The sequence below is a fragment of the Pygocentrus nattereri genome, chromosome 19 (assembly GCF_015220715.1).
Source record: "Pygocentrus nattereri isolate fPygNat1 chromosome 19, fPygNat1.pri, whole genome shotgun sequence".
Taxonomy (NCBI): Eukaryota; Metazoa; Chordata; class Actinopteri; order Characiformes; family Serrasalmidae; genus Pygocentrus; species Pygocentrus nattereri.
Window position 1 is genome coordinate 19,662,350 of NC_051229.1, and position 19,126 is coordinate 19,681,475.

General features: G+C 38.8%; 2 protein-coding genes across 2 annotated transcripts; one reads left to right on the forward strand and one right to left on the reverse strand.

Moving 5' to 3' along the window:
- Window positions 1-304: 304 nt before the first annotated feature.
- Window positions 305-6,459, reverse strand: LOC108439881 (serine/threonine-protein kinase NIM1). Its single transcript, XM_017718532.2, has 4 exons — window positions 6,107-6,459; window positions 4,502-4,804; window positions 2,067-2,335; window positions 305-1,360 (listed from the first exon to the last, which is right to left on the reverse strand). Exons 1-4 carry the CDS (start codon window positions 6,165-6,167, stop codon window positions 599-601), a joined length of 1,395 nt encoding a protein of 464 aa, XP_017574021.1. The 5' UTR covers window positions 6,168-6,459; the 3' UTR covers window positions 305-598.
- Window positions 6,460-11,075: 4,616 nt separating this feature from the next.
- On the forward strand, window positions 11,076-18,270 carry im:7138239 (uncharacterized protein LOC497366 homolog). The gene is made up of 7 exons (XM_017718522.2): window positions 11,076-11,166; window positions 13,373-13,468; window positions 13,863-14,002; window positions 14,337-14,613; window positions 15,494-15,675; window positions 16,453-16,511; window positions 18,072-18,270. Exons 1-7 carry the CDS (start codon window positions 11,079-11,081, stop codon window positions 18,220-18,222), a joined length of 993 nt encoding a protein of 330 aa, XP_017574011.2. The 5' UTR covers window positions 11,076-11,078; the 3' UTR covers window positions 18,223-18,270.
- The last annotated feature ends 856 nt before the right edge of the window (window positions 18,271-19,126 follow it).

A 19,126-nucleotide genomic window follows, 5' to 3' on the forward strand; every position in this document is an offset into this window, starting at 1 on the left:
TGCGCAAGACCAAGTAGACCACCAAAACTATCACTATCAGATAAACAGCCATTAAAGCTTTTGTCTGTGAGAGATGAGAAAATCTCCACTTCTGCTTCTTATCAGAAAAAATCCACAGGTGTTTCCATCTATCATTCCACTTTACTGTGTAAAGGAAATAGATTTAAAAAATCACACTGGAACACTGAAACTGGACATCTGAGATGTGGAGTAAGGTTTTCTGGACTGATAAGTCTGAATGTGTTTGGGTTTACGTAAATTGTGAAATTATTCCTGCAGATTTCTTTGAAAAACCAGAAAGCAAGTCTCTTGAAAAGAATGGAAGCTGTGATAAGTGATAAAGGGAAAGGGTGGACACACTAGACACTAAAAGACATGTAATTATTGAGGATTCTGTGTTCTTTTCTCCTGATGCTGAATAACTTGTACTTAATGGTTTTGAAATTCTTCATTTTAGAAATTCTATGAATAAAAGGGTGGTCACTTTATGTATCCATAAAACATAAAACTTAGGTCATCATCCAATGTGCCACTCTGCAATGCCTGTTGCTCTTCAGACCTGTGACTGAAAACAGTACACTCATTTCCTGCACTGTATTCACAAGATGGAACACACTGCAGAGTGGTCTTTTTTCTGGAAGGCCGTAGTTGGGTGGGACCAGCGTTGCCAGCTGGACTGGAAGTCTTTGGGATACAGGCTGGTGTACCCCACTACCTCCACTGTGCTCCTCCTTTGGATGCGGTGCAGGACAATGCGGTACACCCCTGTTAAAGGGCTCCGGCTGTCCAGCTGTGCATTGTTCTTTAGGTGGACCTCTGTAATGCCTAGCACCTCCAGCGCTGCCTTGACCGCCTGCTCTTCTGCACTGAGCACCCGTGAAGGGTCTGCAAAGTGCTCTGGAGTGGTCAAGGCATTAGAATATGGCTGCAGGTACTCGATGTCCTTCAGCCAGATACTGGACATGACCTTGGTCAATGAGAAGCGGTCAGCAGGCACCTGTCTCAGGAGGCCCCTGATGACATTCTGGCAGGGGTCAGGAACGTATGAAGGAATGGCATAGACACCCTGAAGGATACACAGTTTAAGTTTGCTGAGGCTGGTCCCGTTGAAGGGGAACGCGGCTGTGACCATGAAGTACAGCAGCACACCCAGAGCCCAGAGATCCACAAAGGGTCCCACGTAACCTTTCTCTTTGAAGAGCTCAGGAGCTGCATAAGGTGGCGAGCCACAGAAGGTGGTCAGAATCTGTCCAGGTTGGCACTCGGTGCTGAAGCCAAAGTCACCCACTTTGACATTGTAGCTGGTGGTGTAGAACACATTCTCAGCCTTCAGGTCTCGGTGGATGATGTTGTTGTCATGCTGAGTGTGGAGAACAAAGAGACTTTTAGAAAAGGGGGTTCTGAAAGAAGTTGTCTTCTGAAATCCCATGTGGTGGGAACCTCTAATATAAAACCCTAAATCTATATTAAGATCTATAAAACATCATACTCAGCCTTTCTTAGACTGTGGCTCTTCAGACAGGGGTGGATTTAATGATTCTTGTGCTCTGGGCAAAAGAGAGTAATGGGGCCCCTTGGATGCACATTTTGAAATTAGTTGAGGCTCTGGGCTCCTGGGTGGTGTCTTAAATGTATTAAATATTCCTAATTTAAAGATAGTCATAATTTGTGTTTGTATGAACATTTTCCAGCCTCTCTTTGCCCCTTAAATTTAAACAGGCTGTTTTTGTTACTATGCCTTTGACATAGGTACATGTAAATGAGCTCTGCTTTGATCAGCTGCCTTGTATTGTGCTTCATTCAAGAAGCAGTTTGAAAGGATGTGTGGGCTGCTGTAGACTGAATAGGCAGATATTTGTACATGTTTTCTTTTTTCATGACATCACAAAAAGCAATGAAATCAAAACTGGTTGTTTTTGGAGCTTAGTTTACACTTATGGATTGGAGACTGAATAGTTTTCAAACGTGCAGTGTTTAAATATGACATTATTCTATTTTATTACCAAAAGCAAGAGAAATTTGTTTGTCCATTATATGGGCTCTTCAACTGATTTCTAGCCACTTACCATGTGTCTGACAGCAGACAGAATCTGAGAGAACACAACTTTGCTCTCCACACCAGATAGTCGCCCCCTGCTGGAGATCCTGGTGTAGAGCTCTCCACCAGCAGCATACTCCATCACCAGGTGCAGCCTTCTGAAGGTCTCCACCACCTCATACAAGCGCACGATGTTGGGATGGGACAGTTTTTCCATGCAGGCGATCTCAGAGGAGAACAGTCTCTGAGAGTGCCGGTCCAGGCGCACCTTGTCCAAGATTTTGACAGCAACTCGCTCTAAGAGGTGAAGGAAGAAATAGAGGGGCAAGGGTTGGGAATGAGAGAGAGAGAGAGAGAGAGGGACAAAGAGAAAATGATGAATGCAACAGAAATATCAGTACCAAGCAAGACAGAAGGGGGTCTAAATTTTAAAAAGATAATACAATGAATTTCATCAGATAAATATGCGTGCATAATTTATACATTAATAAAATAATTACATCAGCAAATCTTTACTTCTGACAATAACTATGTACAGTAGAGTACTGTAATGTCAGAGACCACCCATTTGTTTATGTATTTTTAAAACGGTGAAGTTTCCAAGGAGATTATATAATAAATAAATGAGGAGAATGTCAAAGGAAAATGAACGAAAACATGATGAGCTTTGAACATGAACAGCTTTCAGAACTGGAAAATTTTCATATCACCATCAGATAAACAGCTTTCATCTTTAAGAGAGAGGAGAAAATCAAGGTCCACCCTTATTTTAGATCTGAAAAAATCCACAGGTGTTTCTGTCCATCCTTCCACTGTGAGAAGACAACACTATGAGTCTGAAAGGATGTGCAGCTGCCAAGAACCCTTTAAAAAATATGCGCTAGAAAACTGAAACTGAACTTTGGAGATATTTTGGAAAAATATCCTTTTTAGATTTCTTTGAAAAACTGAAAGCAAGTCTCCTAAAATAATTAAAGCTGTAATAAAGGCAAAGTGTGCACACACTAAATACTAAATAACCTGATATTATATGTAATATCTAGATTTTATGTTAGATTTAATCATTTATATTTTATTTAGTTGTTGGATGTGTGTAATTTTATACATGTATACATACATGTTTTTTCTTGATGCTGAACATTTTTGACTAGGAGTAAATGAAAGGGTGGTCTCTGACTTTTGCACTCTATATGTGGAACTGATGCACACACTTCAAGTCAATTCAACACATCACTTTTTTCAGGGCAACTATCCATTTTAAACTGCTACTCTGTCTTTTTATTGACGACTTCTTTGCTTACAGGCTTCCTACAGAACACAGAGAATAAGGGTGAGGGTCTAGGAGATCTATGGTGATTACCGTAGCTTAGCTGACGCTACCCATGCTCCTGTGACATGTGGATTAGCCTAGTTCTACCTCTCTGCCTCCAGACTTACTGTGCCAGGAAGGGTGAGAACATGCTGACATCATCATCCCCAAAACAAAAAGTGACAGTGGGAGTGACCGCCTCACGTGGACTGATCAAGAACTGAATGAACACCTGTCAGAAATCGGTCACCTCCCTCCACCAGCCAAAAGAACCCAACTCTGCTGCTGGGTTTTAAGACAATGATGGGTGAACAGTAAAATACATCACATGCACTTCATTAGCCAAACTAGGTGTGTTAGAGAAATGAACCACAAAACACAGACATATGCTATCAGTCAAAAGTTTGGACATCCCTGTTTAAATGTCTCTTATTTCATATTCTTAAAGGCATTTTGATCTGAAAATACTTAATATACTAAATACTTAAAGGGGAATTCTGGACAAAATTAAAATGGAATCATCGCTACATCTCTACATCTCTTACAGCAGTAATTCTACAAGCTCCAGTGAAATTTTCACAGTTTAATGACTAGAAAGCCCTGCTCTGATGATGCAATTTGAAGGTGGAAGGAACTACTGAACAACTACAAACACTGTTGGTTGGATACTTGAAATGCAATGCTATATGTCATAATGACATGTTTAATACTGTTTTTAAGCCAGAATTCCCCTTTAAATGCTTGAAATTAGGTTCAGATGCCTAACTATTAAAAAAAATGAACCCAATAGTAGCCAACATGTGCTTAGCATATATGGAGCTCCTTCAGGCCTTTTGGAAAATCTTCTCAGATGGCCCCTTTTTAAATACTAAGAATATTGTTGCATCAAGGCAAAGTGGGGCTACTTTGAGGCACCTAAAATAGTACATTGTTTTTTTTTAACACTTTTTTAATAACTCAAATGGAAAAGCCTAAAAAACAGGGAAAAACCTTTTGCGCCCAAACTTCTGAACGGCACTATATACACTCAATAACCATCTACATGCTCACATATAACATCAAACAAGATATAATTCTAAATTTAGGTTGAAGAAACATGAAAGTATTTCCCACTGAATATGGTATACAGTAAAAGCAGTATTGTGGTCACACACCTTTGGTAAGGACATGGATGCCCAGCTTGACCTGGGAGAAGTTCCCACTGCCAATCTCTCCACGGAGCTCATAGAAACTGATGCGCCGGCCGAAAGTCAGGTCATTAATCACCCTCTCGGAGTGGGTGAGGTCATGCACGGCCTGTTCAAATGCAGTGCGCTTGGACTCCAGCTCTGAGGGATCCTCTGCTGGCTCCAGTGATTCTCTCCTTCCGATTTCCTTAACACGGGCCTCCTCCTGCCAGGCCAGCTGGGGGACGAGCTCTCTGCAGTGGGACGGCATTGTCTGCTGGGCCACCTTCCCTGGAAATAAAGAAAGAGGGAGAGACAATGGTAGAGAGAGAAGTGGAATGCAGAAGGACACATGATGAATGCAGTTTTTCATTAAAGGAACAGTTCAGTCACAAATGCTAATGTTGCTAACAGTAAAAGGAAGTGAACTGCTGTCAATGAGTGTTATGCAAATGAAGTCATGCTAGCTGGTGGCTGCTATATGTTAACATATTTGGCTGAACCACTAAATAATAATACAGTTATTAATCTTAAGACTTATTGTTCAGTATCTATTAACATATGAGAGACTCTGTAGCAGCTATGAAACTAATGCGTAAGTTATGCCGTTATGAACGTGAGGAAGTGAAATGTGAAGTTACAAAAGGAGAAAGAGGGAATAATGTGGGAATCAGTCAAATCCTCATAGATAAATTACAACATTTAACCCTTAGCATTTGCAGTTGTCCTGAACCATAACAAAAACATGGCATAATCCTACATTAACTATTTTGTAGCTTATTGAAAACAGTGGAGAATTTTAAAGACGTTTAAAGAGAAGTTTAAAGCATTGAAACGTTCAATTCATACACATTTGTTAGCCTTAAAGGAAATATACTTAATATAATTAAGGAAAATTGTCTTGTTTCTCAGGATGAAAAAGTACAAGTTTGCTATGTTTTGTCATTTTGACACCAACACAAACAGACGTCTGTACAAATGTGGGCTTTGATGCAAAATGTGAACTGAATGAACATGTAATTCACTGCACAAAATAATGTTTTAGCTTTATACATTTCATAACCAGGTGGCATTAATGTTTTGAGCTTATTTAACTAATAATAAATTATTAACAGAACAAAAATCTACATGATACATTCTGTTAACTTATTATTTGAAATTCAATTAATTCAAGGAGCAAAAGCATTAAACCATTTTACAATGTACATAACTCTCAAGAAATATGTAATTATGCTTTAATAAAAATGCATAATAATGCATAATAAAAAAGTCAGCCTATTTAAATAAAATGAGCCAAACACAGTGCTACATAAGAGGCAACTGGTTATTTAGAGTAATAAGTCATAAGCATTCAAAATACAGCATAAGTGCATTCTTATTTATCACCCTCATCTTATTTACTTCAGAATATTTCAGCTGAAATAAAAAAAATACATATTCTCATTCCCAAATGCATGTTTAGAGAAAAGAAGCAGGTCTATTCTGGTCTTATATATATATACTTGGAACTTTTGTCATTTTCCTGCCTATCTAGACACTGGGAGCAGGCAGTGACTGATTCTGATCATTCATGTTTGGCAGGTCTTTGCTTACATAGCAGCTGTCTTTTCTCATTCTTCTTTGGTTTGCAGGTCTTATTCCTGTTCAGAAACATGGTAAGCTTGCTTCTAGGTCTGTCTGGATGTTCACTTCACACGCCACTTTCATAAAGCGGTGGTAACTGATAATCTTCGTTCTGCAGCTGTGGCTGAACATCTACTGTAAATTCCACGTTCTGTAGATCCCTCGTCTCAAATCAAGCTCCTGATCAAGACGTGCACAGCTGCTCTTCAGTTTCCTCCTGAAAGTTGGTGCGTTCCTTCAGAGTTTCTGCTGTCCTCTTCAGAGCGATGTGTCTGAGCACAGCCTCTCTGGAGCAGGACACACACTCCTATCCACATGCACACCACTCCTCTGCCGCAAGTGTTTCTCTGCTCCTGCAGCACTGAGGTATCAAGCTTGGCTAATCCAGAAGACAGACCTTCTGAACTGACCTGTATACTAAACATATGTTTCACGTATCTTTGGCTGTCAATCATTCACAGAGACAGTGATGGGATTATGGATTCTCACGGTCTGCAGGCCTTTGGGGTCAGTTAGGGAATGAAGGTCAATGTTACGTTATTTGTTTTTGGAACATCTTGGAGAAAAGCAGGGCTAGCCTGCGATGTCAGAGGCAACAAAACTGATCTGATTTTCCGAAGTCCTTTCTTTTTTTAACAAAAAACAGTTTTTTGATTGTTTGTTTAGTTGTTTGCTTTTTAGATTGACAAAATCTTTTTTCTTCTTAAATGGCCAAGACATTCCATTCTACTGGTGATTTCTGTAGTAAAGAATATTATAAAATGTAATGAGCCTGGGATTGTTGGGTTTCAGGATAGGTTTAGGTATAGAGTTAAAGAGTTTAATAGAGTTTAAATACTTACATATAGATACAAAGGTAATTTGGTATATATAATACATACACTCACCGGCCACTTTATTAGGTACTGTTCAATTGCTTGTTAACACAAAGAGCTAATGTAGTGGTGGTCAAGACAACTTGCTGAAGTGCAGACTGAGCATCAGAATTGAGAAGAAAGATGATTTAAGTGACTTTGAACATGGTTGTTGGTGCCAGACGGGCTGGTCTGAGTATTTCAGAAACTGATGATCTGCTGGGATTTTCACGCTCAGCCATTTCTAGGGTTCACAGAGAATGGTCAGAAAGAGAAACTATCCAGTGAGCGGCAGTTGTGTGGACAAAAATGCCTTGTTGATGTGAGAGGTCAGAGGAGAATGGGCAGACTGGGTCGAGATGATAGAAAGGCAACAGTAACTCAAATAACCAACCAAAATCTCTGAGGAATGTTTCCAACGCCTTGTTGAAAGTATGCCATGAAGAATTAATGCAGTTCTGAAGGCAAAAGGGGGTCCAACCTGTACCTAATAAAGTGGCCGGTGAGTGTATAGAGCATATTACTACAAATAGTTTCAGATGCTTTTTATTGTCCTATTTAAAAAGTGACACCTGCCCTAAAATGGAACAAAGAATGGACCAACAGAAATGCTCCATTAACATTCGTTTTCGTTAATTGGTTAATTTTACATTTTCAGTTTTGACATAATTCGAAAGCACAGACAGTCCTGTACATTGTGTGTAAATTTCATGATGAAAGGACGAATAGAAATGATCCATTTTTTAAAAATGTCTTTCCTTCAAACAAAATTGCAAATATTAAGACAGAAATGGCCGTACAGAATGTATTCTCAAGAGTGACCTCAGTTCAACTGAAGGACAAAAAATGAGTTCACAAGACGTCAGTATCAGACATCTGTCATCTCACAATGTAGACAAATCCAGATATGCCTCACGTGCCCACACTCCCTAGGCTAAGACCTCATTAATTTCTCTGACTGAGCACTCTGTGCATTAGTGAGAGATCACGTGCAGAACAGACAGCAGTTAACTCACGGATAATCCTGCTGCAGACTGAGAAGGAGGAGTCCATTTAACAAGCTAATACTTTACACCTCCAACTCAGCATCAGGTCCTAAAGTATGTAACCCAACTGAAAGAACCTGTCCTCTGTATTTAAAGGTGCAAATCATTCAATTATTGCATTTACTTCCTGCTATATACATGTGGTGCAAAAGGTTCTTCCACAAACCAGATCATTATTCCTATTACTCAGCTTATAGATATATATTAAAAGTTCTATTCTGTCCAGTAGATTGGAACAAATGATCAGTAGAATGGTACAAAGTGGACCAACATGAATAGTGAACGGCAACAAATATGGTGCATATTCTTCAGAGAAATCTAGCACATATCTATATTATATGTTACCAATACAGTGATAATGTACACTCACCAGCCACTTTATTAGGTACACCTGTTCAATTGCTTGGTAACACAAAGAGCTATTCAGCCAATCACATGGCCGCAACTGAAAGCATTTAGGCATGTAGAGGTGGTCAAGACAACTTGCTGAAGTGCAGACTGAACATCAGAATGGAGAAGAAAGATGATTTAAGTGGCTTCGAACGTGGCGTGGTTGTTGGTGTCAGATGGGCTGGTCTGAGTATTTCAGAAACTGCTGATCTACTGGAATTTTCACGAACAACCATCTCTAGAGTTTACAGAGAACGGTCCGAAAAAGAGAAAATATCCAGTGAGTGGCAGTCGTGTGGATGAAAATGCCTTGTTGATGTGAGAGGTCTGAGGAGAATGGGCAGACTGGGTCGAGATAATAGAAAGGCAACAGTAACTCAAATAACCAACCAAAATCTCTGAGGAATGTTTCCAATACCTTGTTGAAAGTATGCCACGAAGAATATAAATAAAATACACAAAGGAACTGTTTGATGATCCAAGGTGCATCTGTGAAGGACTTTCAAACCCTTCCATGGGTCAAAAGCTACACTAGGTAGCCCCCAAGACCTGCCCTTATTCCATTATCATGCAAAGGTTGTGGATTTTGGGACCAGGCCAAGACACATTACAAATAGTGTTTCCTGGGGTTCAAAAGGAAGGAAGCTAGTTTTGCCATTTCCTTTGGCATTTGTCCTCAACAGTTAAGAGTTTCCAGTAGTCTCAAATAATCTTATCAAGCTCATAATGGCACTTTTATGGAAGCTGAACAGATAATTAGCTAAAGTACTTACGAGTTGCTGGCAAATAAGTGATTAGGGTGTCATCCAGGTCTTGACTGGATCAGAGATAGAAACTGAGTTGCTATCAGTGTGATCAAGGTGAAGGTGTAATGAGAGATCAATCACTACAATGAGTGAGGTGGAAATGGCTCAGGAGGATGAAGACAAGACTTCAAAGAATAGAAACTGAGCCCAGTAATGGCTGAATACGCTAAGGCTGAGCTGGGCTACAGTTTTTGGACATGAGTCCTAAAATGTCCAACATTTTGTGCAATAAAGTTAATCTGCAAGTAAAAATGGAAGAATCGATCATTTTTGGTGCTATAAAAGTGCAGCCAGATAATGTGTGTGAGAACAAGAAATGGCAAACAGCCATTGTACATAAAATTTACTGCGATTTGACCAACCAGTTCAGTTGCTCCATGTACGTTCTGGTGCTATATGTTCTTTGGAGCCATACTATAGACAAACTACTTTTATTTTCAATATATATACATGAAGACACTACATTTGGTACATAATTTGTAGTACTGTCTCTTACTTATGTAAGAAGTTCTTGGGGTTCCAGTTGCGGTTGGCTGTGGCATCACTAGGGTTCAAACTTCACAACTTCCTTATGTTGGGGTGAGTGCTTAGATGGTTGCAACACTTTGAGCTCCTGAAGTTGCTCCGATTTTTGTGCCCATAAAACTTTAATAGACTGCAAAAAATATTTGTTTTAACTTCAAAAAGTCACATCATTAAAGAAGTCCACTTTAAATGAGCTATTTACCTAAAGAAAGAATTTGTTGGGTTAAATTTAGTTAGTCCCACAAAACTAGCCTCAGAACCCGGCACTTACTAACAAAAAAAGTAAAATGTTTGTCAAAAAAGTTTCACCATTTATTTTAAGTTGTGGATGTGCTAAACTTTCGAGAGAACAATAATCTGTTGTACATTGGTCATGTAAACTTATTACCCAATGTTCAATAAACTTAGGTCTGCTGTGTTATTTGAAAAACAGCTGATGTCAGACATACTTGGTGGGGTCAGCAGGATTTCTGTTCTTTTCTAAGCTGAGAAAAAGATAGCAATAAAAACTAAGGCAAAAACAGAGATACAGATGTCTTATGCTGAAAATGTTGGAGAATTCCCTGAAGGAACATACCACTGAAAGCTTCTTTAGGTGGATCTTTATGGCATTTTTCCAATTTTTTCCTCATTTGGTCTCAAAGAGTTGTTTTAAAGTCTAAAATGATAACGTCAGCATACTAGAGAAGACAAAACCAGAGAATGCACTCCTAGGCTGTAACATACTGTTGTCCATATTGATCTCTAATAAGACCTTTGACACTGCTCCATCATTTCTTCGCCACAGAAAAGGCCTGAAAGCGAGGATGTCTGTGTGAGTGTAGGCTGCTTTGACCTCTCTCTCACACACCATTTGGCTCACGCTGAATAAACACCAAGGTGCTGCTCTCCTCAGCAGGAGGGGGGCCAGGCACAGCCAGTTTACTTGCATTTTGCTCTAAACAGAGGTGCTAAACACCTTCCTCCAGAGAAAAAAGATGATTAATACCTTCCAATGAGAGGTGCTTAGAGCCTCAAAGACCCTTAAGCAGTTCATTAGAGAAAGGATGGGCATGAGCGGTGTGGTGTCCCACAGATATCTCGCACCCTGAGAACAAGTGGAACTTGCCTTCAGAGGTGAAAAGCTCTGTCATTCTCTTTGAACTTTGATGTGGCCCCCGCCTAGCAGCAGGCATTAGAGTGATGGAAATTTGATTACTCCTTCTGCCCTTTCATTTAGCACCAGTGGGAAGCATTTAGTCAGTGACATTTGTGGCCAGAACAGAGACACGTATAAATATCCCCAAGAGGCAGGTCGGATAGTCAGTCAAGGCAGAGAAGCATGGGAGTACAAGCAGCGCTGAGGAATATTGCTGTGGATATGATGCCACTCTGTGTGCTCCTCCTTCTCTGCGTGTGCCATCAGAGCTGTAAGTAGCGTCCTCTTTTCTGTCAAAACGATGATTGTGAATATTGCCACCTTGATTGCCATCACTTTTGTTGAACAATTTCAGTTTATCTTCGCTGTGCATTTTTAAAACGTGTATGTGTGTATGTATATAGAGAACAGTGATAATATGTTATTGCCTCCTGCAAAAATGACTATTTGGTGATATTTGATTAATTTTCAGTATACATTCCTTGCTGTTACTCATGGAAACCCTAAAATGCTATGGATTGACATGTTAATTTCCCATTTTTCCATGATGTTATTTTCATTTGTTTCCCCAAGATCTCTAGTTATTTTAAATTATTATTAAACATGACAAACACTGTTTTATTGCGATAACATTTGTTACATCATAAAAATAATAATAGCATTGCTATATTGACATCTTAAGTAAACCTCATTCGCTGTTTTGTGACAGTGTAATAAATAACTCAAGATCTCAAGAATGAATTCATGGCCCTTGAGAGCTTCCATATTTACTGGTTGGCAATTTTCTACATTTCATTCTTCGCTTAATATGTTTTATGGCAAGCAGCGTATCATTTCGCACATTATATCATTCATTTGCATAGCATATCAAAACACACACACACAAACACACACACACACACACACACACACACACACACAAACACACACACACACACACACACACACACACATTTTCTAAGCTGCTTATCCTTCCAGGTCAGTGAGCTGGAGCCTATCCCAGCAGTCACTGGGCGGTAGGCATAATACACCCTGCACAGGTGGCCAGTCCTGTTCCAAAACAGTTAGCTGGCCTTAAAGCAGGTTATAAACAACAACAATTACCTGATTCTAAATGATATAAATGACAGCACTGGACAGTGTTTATTTTAAACATTGTATATTTTATGTTTCATAAGTGTGTTTCAATAAAATAATAAAAATAAAATATAATATAAAATATTATATAAAAATATAAAAATAAAAATGTGAAAAGTAATTGTAAGTTCAGAAAGTTCTTTTTTTTCTTTTTCCCCACCTACTTCATCTAATGAACTAAGCAAAAGTGGCACATTTTTCTGGTAGATGTGTCTGCATAAATCACCTAAATACATATACCATATATACCACCTAAATATAAATGTGAATATAGTGTTTATTTTTATAGGCTTATTATAGTTTTCTTAATATAGTTGCCCATTTAAGCTTATACTCATGAACAAGTCCACTGCTGACAGAGATAAATAACTGGCTCATAACATTGGTTTATCAATGTACTCCAGCTTTAGCCTGAACAAGAGCCACCTGTTAAGCATGTTTGCTATATGCAGTGTGCTTTTGTGTTTATTCAGTGGTTATGTATTGTACAGTGGTTCTCTGAAAAAAGTATCCAAATACTGCATTTTCAGAATGGCATTAGGACTGAATACAGATAATTAATTCCTGTATTCTGAATACATATTATGAACACTTGGATTGCATTACTTCCTATTAACTACCGCTATTAAATATAATCATGCATTCTATTTGTTTCATGCTTGTTAAGAACCTATATAATTGTATGCAAAAGTCTAAGTTTCTAAGTGAAAATGCCTTAACACACTTCTACACATTTTATTGCATGATTACTGTTTATTTACGGAATATAAAATATTGTAAAATATAACACATGTTAAACATGTGCCTGTGCACAAGTTGTGGCACATTTTATATTTTATTTGTTTTAAATGTTAAAAAGGGGCAAATAGGAAAAAGTTGTGCACTAAAACGGGTAAATGCCATATTTAAGTCTGTTCCCTGTAGAGAATGAGAGAAACTTATATTCACTTAGAAAATCAACAAAACATGTTCTTTAATTTGACCAGGCCTGTTCAAACTTGCATACAACCGTAGCTGCTTATGTGGATTGAAGACGCAAGAATAAAGTGACATACATCATTAAGGGCAGGTTATAAATGTGAAATATACCAATTACTTTAAATGACATTGATCATGGGAAGCATTCACTGCGGTTTCCAAAGAATAACTGCCCTAAATGCACAGGCCAAATATTCAAATTCTGCCCACAATACATTATACACCTATAATGTAGGTCTAAAACAACAAAGAGAAAGTAGTTCATTTGCACCGAACCACTTCTGTTGCCATTTAGTCATTCTAAATGTCTATATGGTGGCAATAATACTAAGAAGTGAACTAAGTATATTTTTGTCTTTCAGCAACAGCCGTATTGAGCAAGTACGGAGAGCCAAGGAACCTATTTGCAGAGAGAGCCTGCTGTAGACGCCAGAGTCACTTTATCTACATAGGAAAAGGTGAGGAGCAAGGCTGGGCCTGTGGCATAGCGCCCCCTATGTGCTCAGCCCAGAACTAACTGCCTTTATACCAAAATGGCAAAAATTGTATTGCTGTTATGTTGAAATCAAGCCAACTTTTCACTCTGTTTATAGGGCGCACTGCCCATTATGCTATGTAATGATTTCACAATGAATGGATCAAAAGAAAGTTTCCAAAAATCTTGTTACATTAACATGCACTATGTATCTATATTCAAGTTATGCATGTTTTTCCTTCTCCTATGAAGTTACTACTTCTAAGTTAGAAGGTTTTGTTATGACGATGAATTAAATAACTGTAAAGCAGATTTTTCCTCTGAATCAGTTTGGAAATATCTCAACAATAACATTTTTTATCTGTTTGATTATTCAGATATCTCAGGCAGTCCAGTGAATGTGGATGTGGGCATGTGCAGAACACACTGCCAATCACAGCCTTCCTCTTTCAAACTTGGGATGCACTCAAGCTACTCAAGACACTCCTCTATGCTTGACTTCCTCAGAGACAAAAAGGTATTAGAAGTGCTACGGACAACATAATATGGCTGAATCCCTGTTCACAACCTTCAAACCCAAAAAAACAAACAAGCAGACTAGATTATGGACAGCACAATGTTACACGAATTGAATTATAGTGCCACAGGTTGAGCCCTTAAACTCTTTTCTAAAGTCTTTTTATGAAGTAACTACAAATGATTCATCAATCTCTAACTGATGAAACTAACATGTAAGTAAGTAATGAGGGCCTATACTGACCCCTCAAAGTAAAACATAGAATATTTTAATGGTTACATCAAGAGATATTGGACCCTCTTCACTTACTAAAATAATGATCTTCCTTACTCAGATGCGAATGCTTGGAGCTCCATCTCGAGAGTCTGGGCCCACTAGTGATGGTGCGCCATCATGTGGATCCAGCTCTACCTGTGAGTCCACAGGGACACGAGTGGACAAAGTGCTGCTTCTTGATGGTCTGCGGGAAGTTGAGATCATTGAGGATTGCCACTGCGAGGCCAAGGTGACGTGGTGCCTCCGTGCGCCCTCTCTCAAGACCTACTTCTTCGAAACACCATACGAGACTGTCATTGACGTTGGGAAGTGTGTAGGGTCAAAAGGTGAACTAGGTAAGAAAGGGTAGAAACTGAACGTTTATGCGCACTTGGGAAATTTGTTCTGAACACTTTTTGTTAGAACAATTCTGTATGCAAATGAACTATTTGCATTTCAATAGACAGTTTTTTAGAGGTAAACTACAGCAACAATTCGCTGCATGTGCACACAATCACTTACCAGACAGCAATTTAAATGGTTTTGCCCGTAATCAGTAAAAGAACAGAACACTCATTCACTCTAAGCACCTTGTGTAATACTTGTACTCTGAGATTTCTGTTTTATTACTGAGTACAGGCAATCATGTCTAAATTACTGCACATAGTAATCAACCACATGCTACAGATGCAGTACAAAGAGGCTATGATGAAAATTATAGTAGTATTACTTTAAAGGGCCATTCAATGCGTGACCATGCTGTATAAATGTGGGAACAAGATCCTAATACGTGGCCACAACTTAGTAAAGTATGGGAATGAGCTAAATAAGTCATGGCCACAACTTAGGCAATGAGATCATGGCTTATTAAGCTGTGGTCAAGGCTTAATCATCTCATTTCCACACCTTACTAAGTCTTGTCCATGCATCTCATTCCCACGCCTTATTAAATTGTGCCCATGACTTTATTATCTTATTATCACACCTTACTAAGTCGTGGCACTGCTATATTCTTCTTTATATGGGATCTCACCAGCAGGGCTCTGTAATTTTTTCACTGGAATCAATCACAGAGCCCTTTTGGCACTTAAAAACCAACTAAGTAAGCCTTTAGGCCCAAAAAACATTGAGATCCAACTAAAGGCTGCATTGGTAGTTAGTAGTTTGATCTACATCCCCATGTAAGTTACAGGCTCCATTATGAAAAGGCTAATGTAACTGGCTGTTTTTTCACAGAGGGATTTTCCTGTGTGCCTACTAAGTTTGATTCTGCTCTTGTGGACACTCCGAACAAAGTGGAGCTGATTCAGACGGTGACAGGCTGTGATTTGAAAGAAGGCTGCTACAGAATCCCTTATGTGGAATACCATTATGAGATCACATACAATGAGGAAGGGCTCAAAGAAGAGAAACTAAAGGTAAGTTTGAAACTAGCAAAAGCCTAAACGAGTCAAAAGCCTAAAATGTAGTGAACATGTGATTTAAGAAGTATTAGATGGTGCAGACAATTAGTTGATGTTAAAGGTGAAAATTGCCTCTATTGTATTTAAATTTCTTGAAATGTGTTTGTATGACTTAACCAAACCATAAAACAGATTACTTTTTTGCTGGTCTCATACCAGTAATGTTTGCCAATTAAAGGGGAAATTAGTCGTTTCCATTTGGTGTTAGCCATACCTAATAATTGATCCCCATTTGCCAAAGCCTATTAAGCCTATGATCCATTTCCCCCAAATGCTATCCATCTCGTTTTTTTGACAAACCAAATAATAAGCGGTTTGTAATAGTACCAAGTACTTAACTGACTGATTTCTACTTGCTTCATTCAATACATGAAGCTCCCACAGCTACATCTAAATGATGTCAGTCAAACTTTGCTATTATGTGTCTTCCATACAACTAACAGAATTGATAACACTGCTTTTGAGTTGTACACATCCTTTTCCCACTTTTTAAAATACAATTACAAATCAAGAAATAGTTTCTTTTAATGTGAGAGAAATACAGACCATCTGTTGCATCTCAAGTAAGGTGTGAGGAGAGGCTCACAAATGGCCCCAGCATGTGCCAAATCAAAGCACTTAGCATGTTAAGAGGTCCACTCTGCCCCCCTGGGGTACAGAGTTGGCCAGGGAATGTAGCAGCTTGTGGTGAGCTGATTGCCTTTCTCTCTTGTGTTGCTAATTTTCTTACAGGAAATAGACGTGGGGAGATGTTTGGGAAGCTGCACCTCAGGAAACCGCTGTCTTCTCAGGTACACTTCAAAACAGCTGACACAACACAGCTTTGCAACAACCACCCACAACACACACACACACACACAAACACACATAAATTGGTATCCCTAGCTTATTGAAACTTCTCCACCGTCTCTCTATATAAGTGCACCAAACGCTATATGGGTAGCACTAAGTTACAGTAAACCTTAACTTTACCTTTTCTAACAAAAAGCATCATATTGTTAATGGTTCTAACATCTTGAGAACAAGTGGCCCCACAAAAGAAGCTAAAGCCCCTCAACCATCACCCAAACACCAACCTCAAAGCAGCATTTTGGTTTGTGGTTACTCTTTGTCAGCTCGTGAGGTCTTACCTTCACCAACTACGATTCAATTTCAACATTAAACATATGCACATGAGTCAAGACAGAAGTCTAGATATATGAACAAACCAAGTAATAAGCTTTTACACATCCAGAGGGAAATTAGTTCAGTGGACTACTGAAAAAACACGTTATTACACCTGAATAAAAAGGCTGCCCACATATGGACTTGCATAACACATGCATTAGGAATGGATAATGCATTAATAAAGCAATACTTGAACTTTTCTAAGTGGCTTTTGCCGGTTGCAATTGCAAAATGACATAAGTTGTCCGAAATAAATTACACTGCATTGATGTAAAGAGCCATAAGCTAAACTGATGAACGGTTAGGTCACTCACAACACTGTTATGAAGCATTGTTCCCAAGAAATGGGATGTTAAAAATTCCATTTAGGTATTTTCTTTAAGTTCTGCTAAGGATAGGTTAGATGTACATGTCTGCAACTACAGGTCAAGAGACATACAGACCTGATAATGTGACATTCTTAACTAAACTCTTAGCAAAAAGGATTCTATACAGTACCAGCAGGGCAATATAACTAATGCAACACTCTGTGGTCCTCCAGGTCTTCCATACCATTTATCAACACAAAGAATCATTTAAGCATTCATGGTGATTTGAGTTGTTATGGTTGTAAAACAACTGCTCTTACTAAAGAACCACTGATGAACCATTTTAAAGGTGTCATCCTCTGTGTTTTAAATGTCATTAATTATGAATAAATTAATTAGGAATGACGGGTCACAAACGTGTTATAAATGGAACAAATTTCCATCAATTTAGGTCCCCTTAGGTCCTGCACTTGGGTTCTACACTGGAAATGCGTAACTATAATATCTACTATATATCATGAAGTATTGCTTACTTGTATTTACTACAATGTTAATGATAATTAATGTAATAGTCAATTTGCTTGTTTGTTTTATTTGGATGCAGTCAGAAGCAAAAGTTTGGACGTCCCCAGCTAAATTATTAGTATATTTTGTATATTTATTTCTAAATGAACACGAGTTAATACATCTACAGAGAACACACTTCTGCACACTTTAATACATTATATACATGTATTTCATTTATTGTATTAATATTATATTTAAATTGAACACATTGGAAGGAAATAAAAGGTAAAACATGGCCTGCTCATACTGTGAGACTGTAGTAGAGACTGTTCCTCAGACTGATCCTGAATCTTTACTCTGTTTTCTCAGGAGCGCCTCGGACTCTGCTGAGTGTTTGCTGTGGGCAGAGGGGCAGGGCAGCGCGTGCGTGCCGCAGGGTTACGAGAGCCACACGTTCCTGAACCAGCACGGCCAAACCCGCACAGTGCTGGCCATCACCTCGTGTCTCTGCCAGTCTTAACCACAGCGCCCTCTGCTGGAGCCACCCGCCCGCTGCAGCGACCACAACCAGCACACTGGAAAAATCGAGACGATGTTCTACCTTGAAAACGAATCTTACACCATTTTTCTATTGACATTAATGTAAATTAAACACCATACCATAAGCTGACAGAGTGAAATACAAAAGGGCTTATGTAAATTTGCTATGAGAAGTTACACGGACTTTTAAGATAGCAAGTTTACATGCAGGGTTACGCTTTTTAAGTTAAAACAACAAATCGTTTTCACAGCGCATGAGTTGACTACATTCTTCAAAATAAGAGTCTCTGTGTTATATAGAGTTCTGTGGAGCGAAGGCACGAATGAACCTTACAGGTAACCTAAAGAACCTTTCAGAGGGTGGTTCTTTAAAGAGCCATTTCAGTAAATGCGATGGTGAAGAACCTGGAAGAACCTCCTGCACATAATATAAAGGCTCCACACCAATTAAAGGCACGTTAAGGCCAAGAACCATTAAGGCGGTGTAGACAACGTTTTTAATAAAGCTGTTAGAAAATTCTTGTCGAGGAAAAATGTTTTCTCGTACATAATCACACTTGGCAGCCCCTGTAATATATGTAAAATATGTACATATTGTAAATAAAAATGTCTTTACCTATGCTGTGTGCGAGCCCTGTCTCTTCTAAAGTGCGAGAGAGAGAGAGAGAGAGAGAGAGAGAGAGAGAGATAGACAAAGATAGACTTAAGAAATAGTAATGTAACAACACTGTGTGTATATTTACATTATACAGATCAGTGCACACAAGACATTCAATGTAAGTTTTATTAATATGAGTGTTAGGAGTACATCTTGCTTCACACCTTATGTAAAGGCTAACCACATTATGCATAAGCACCAAGTAACATTTTAAAAAAGCAACTCA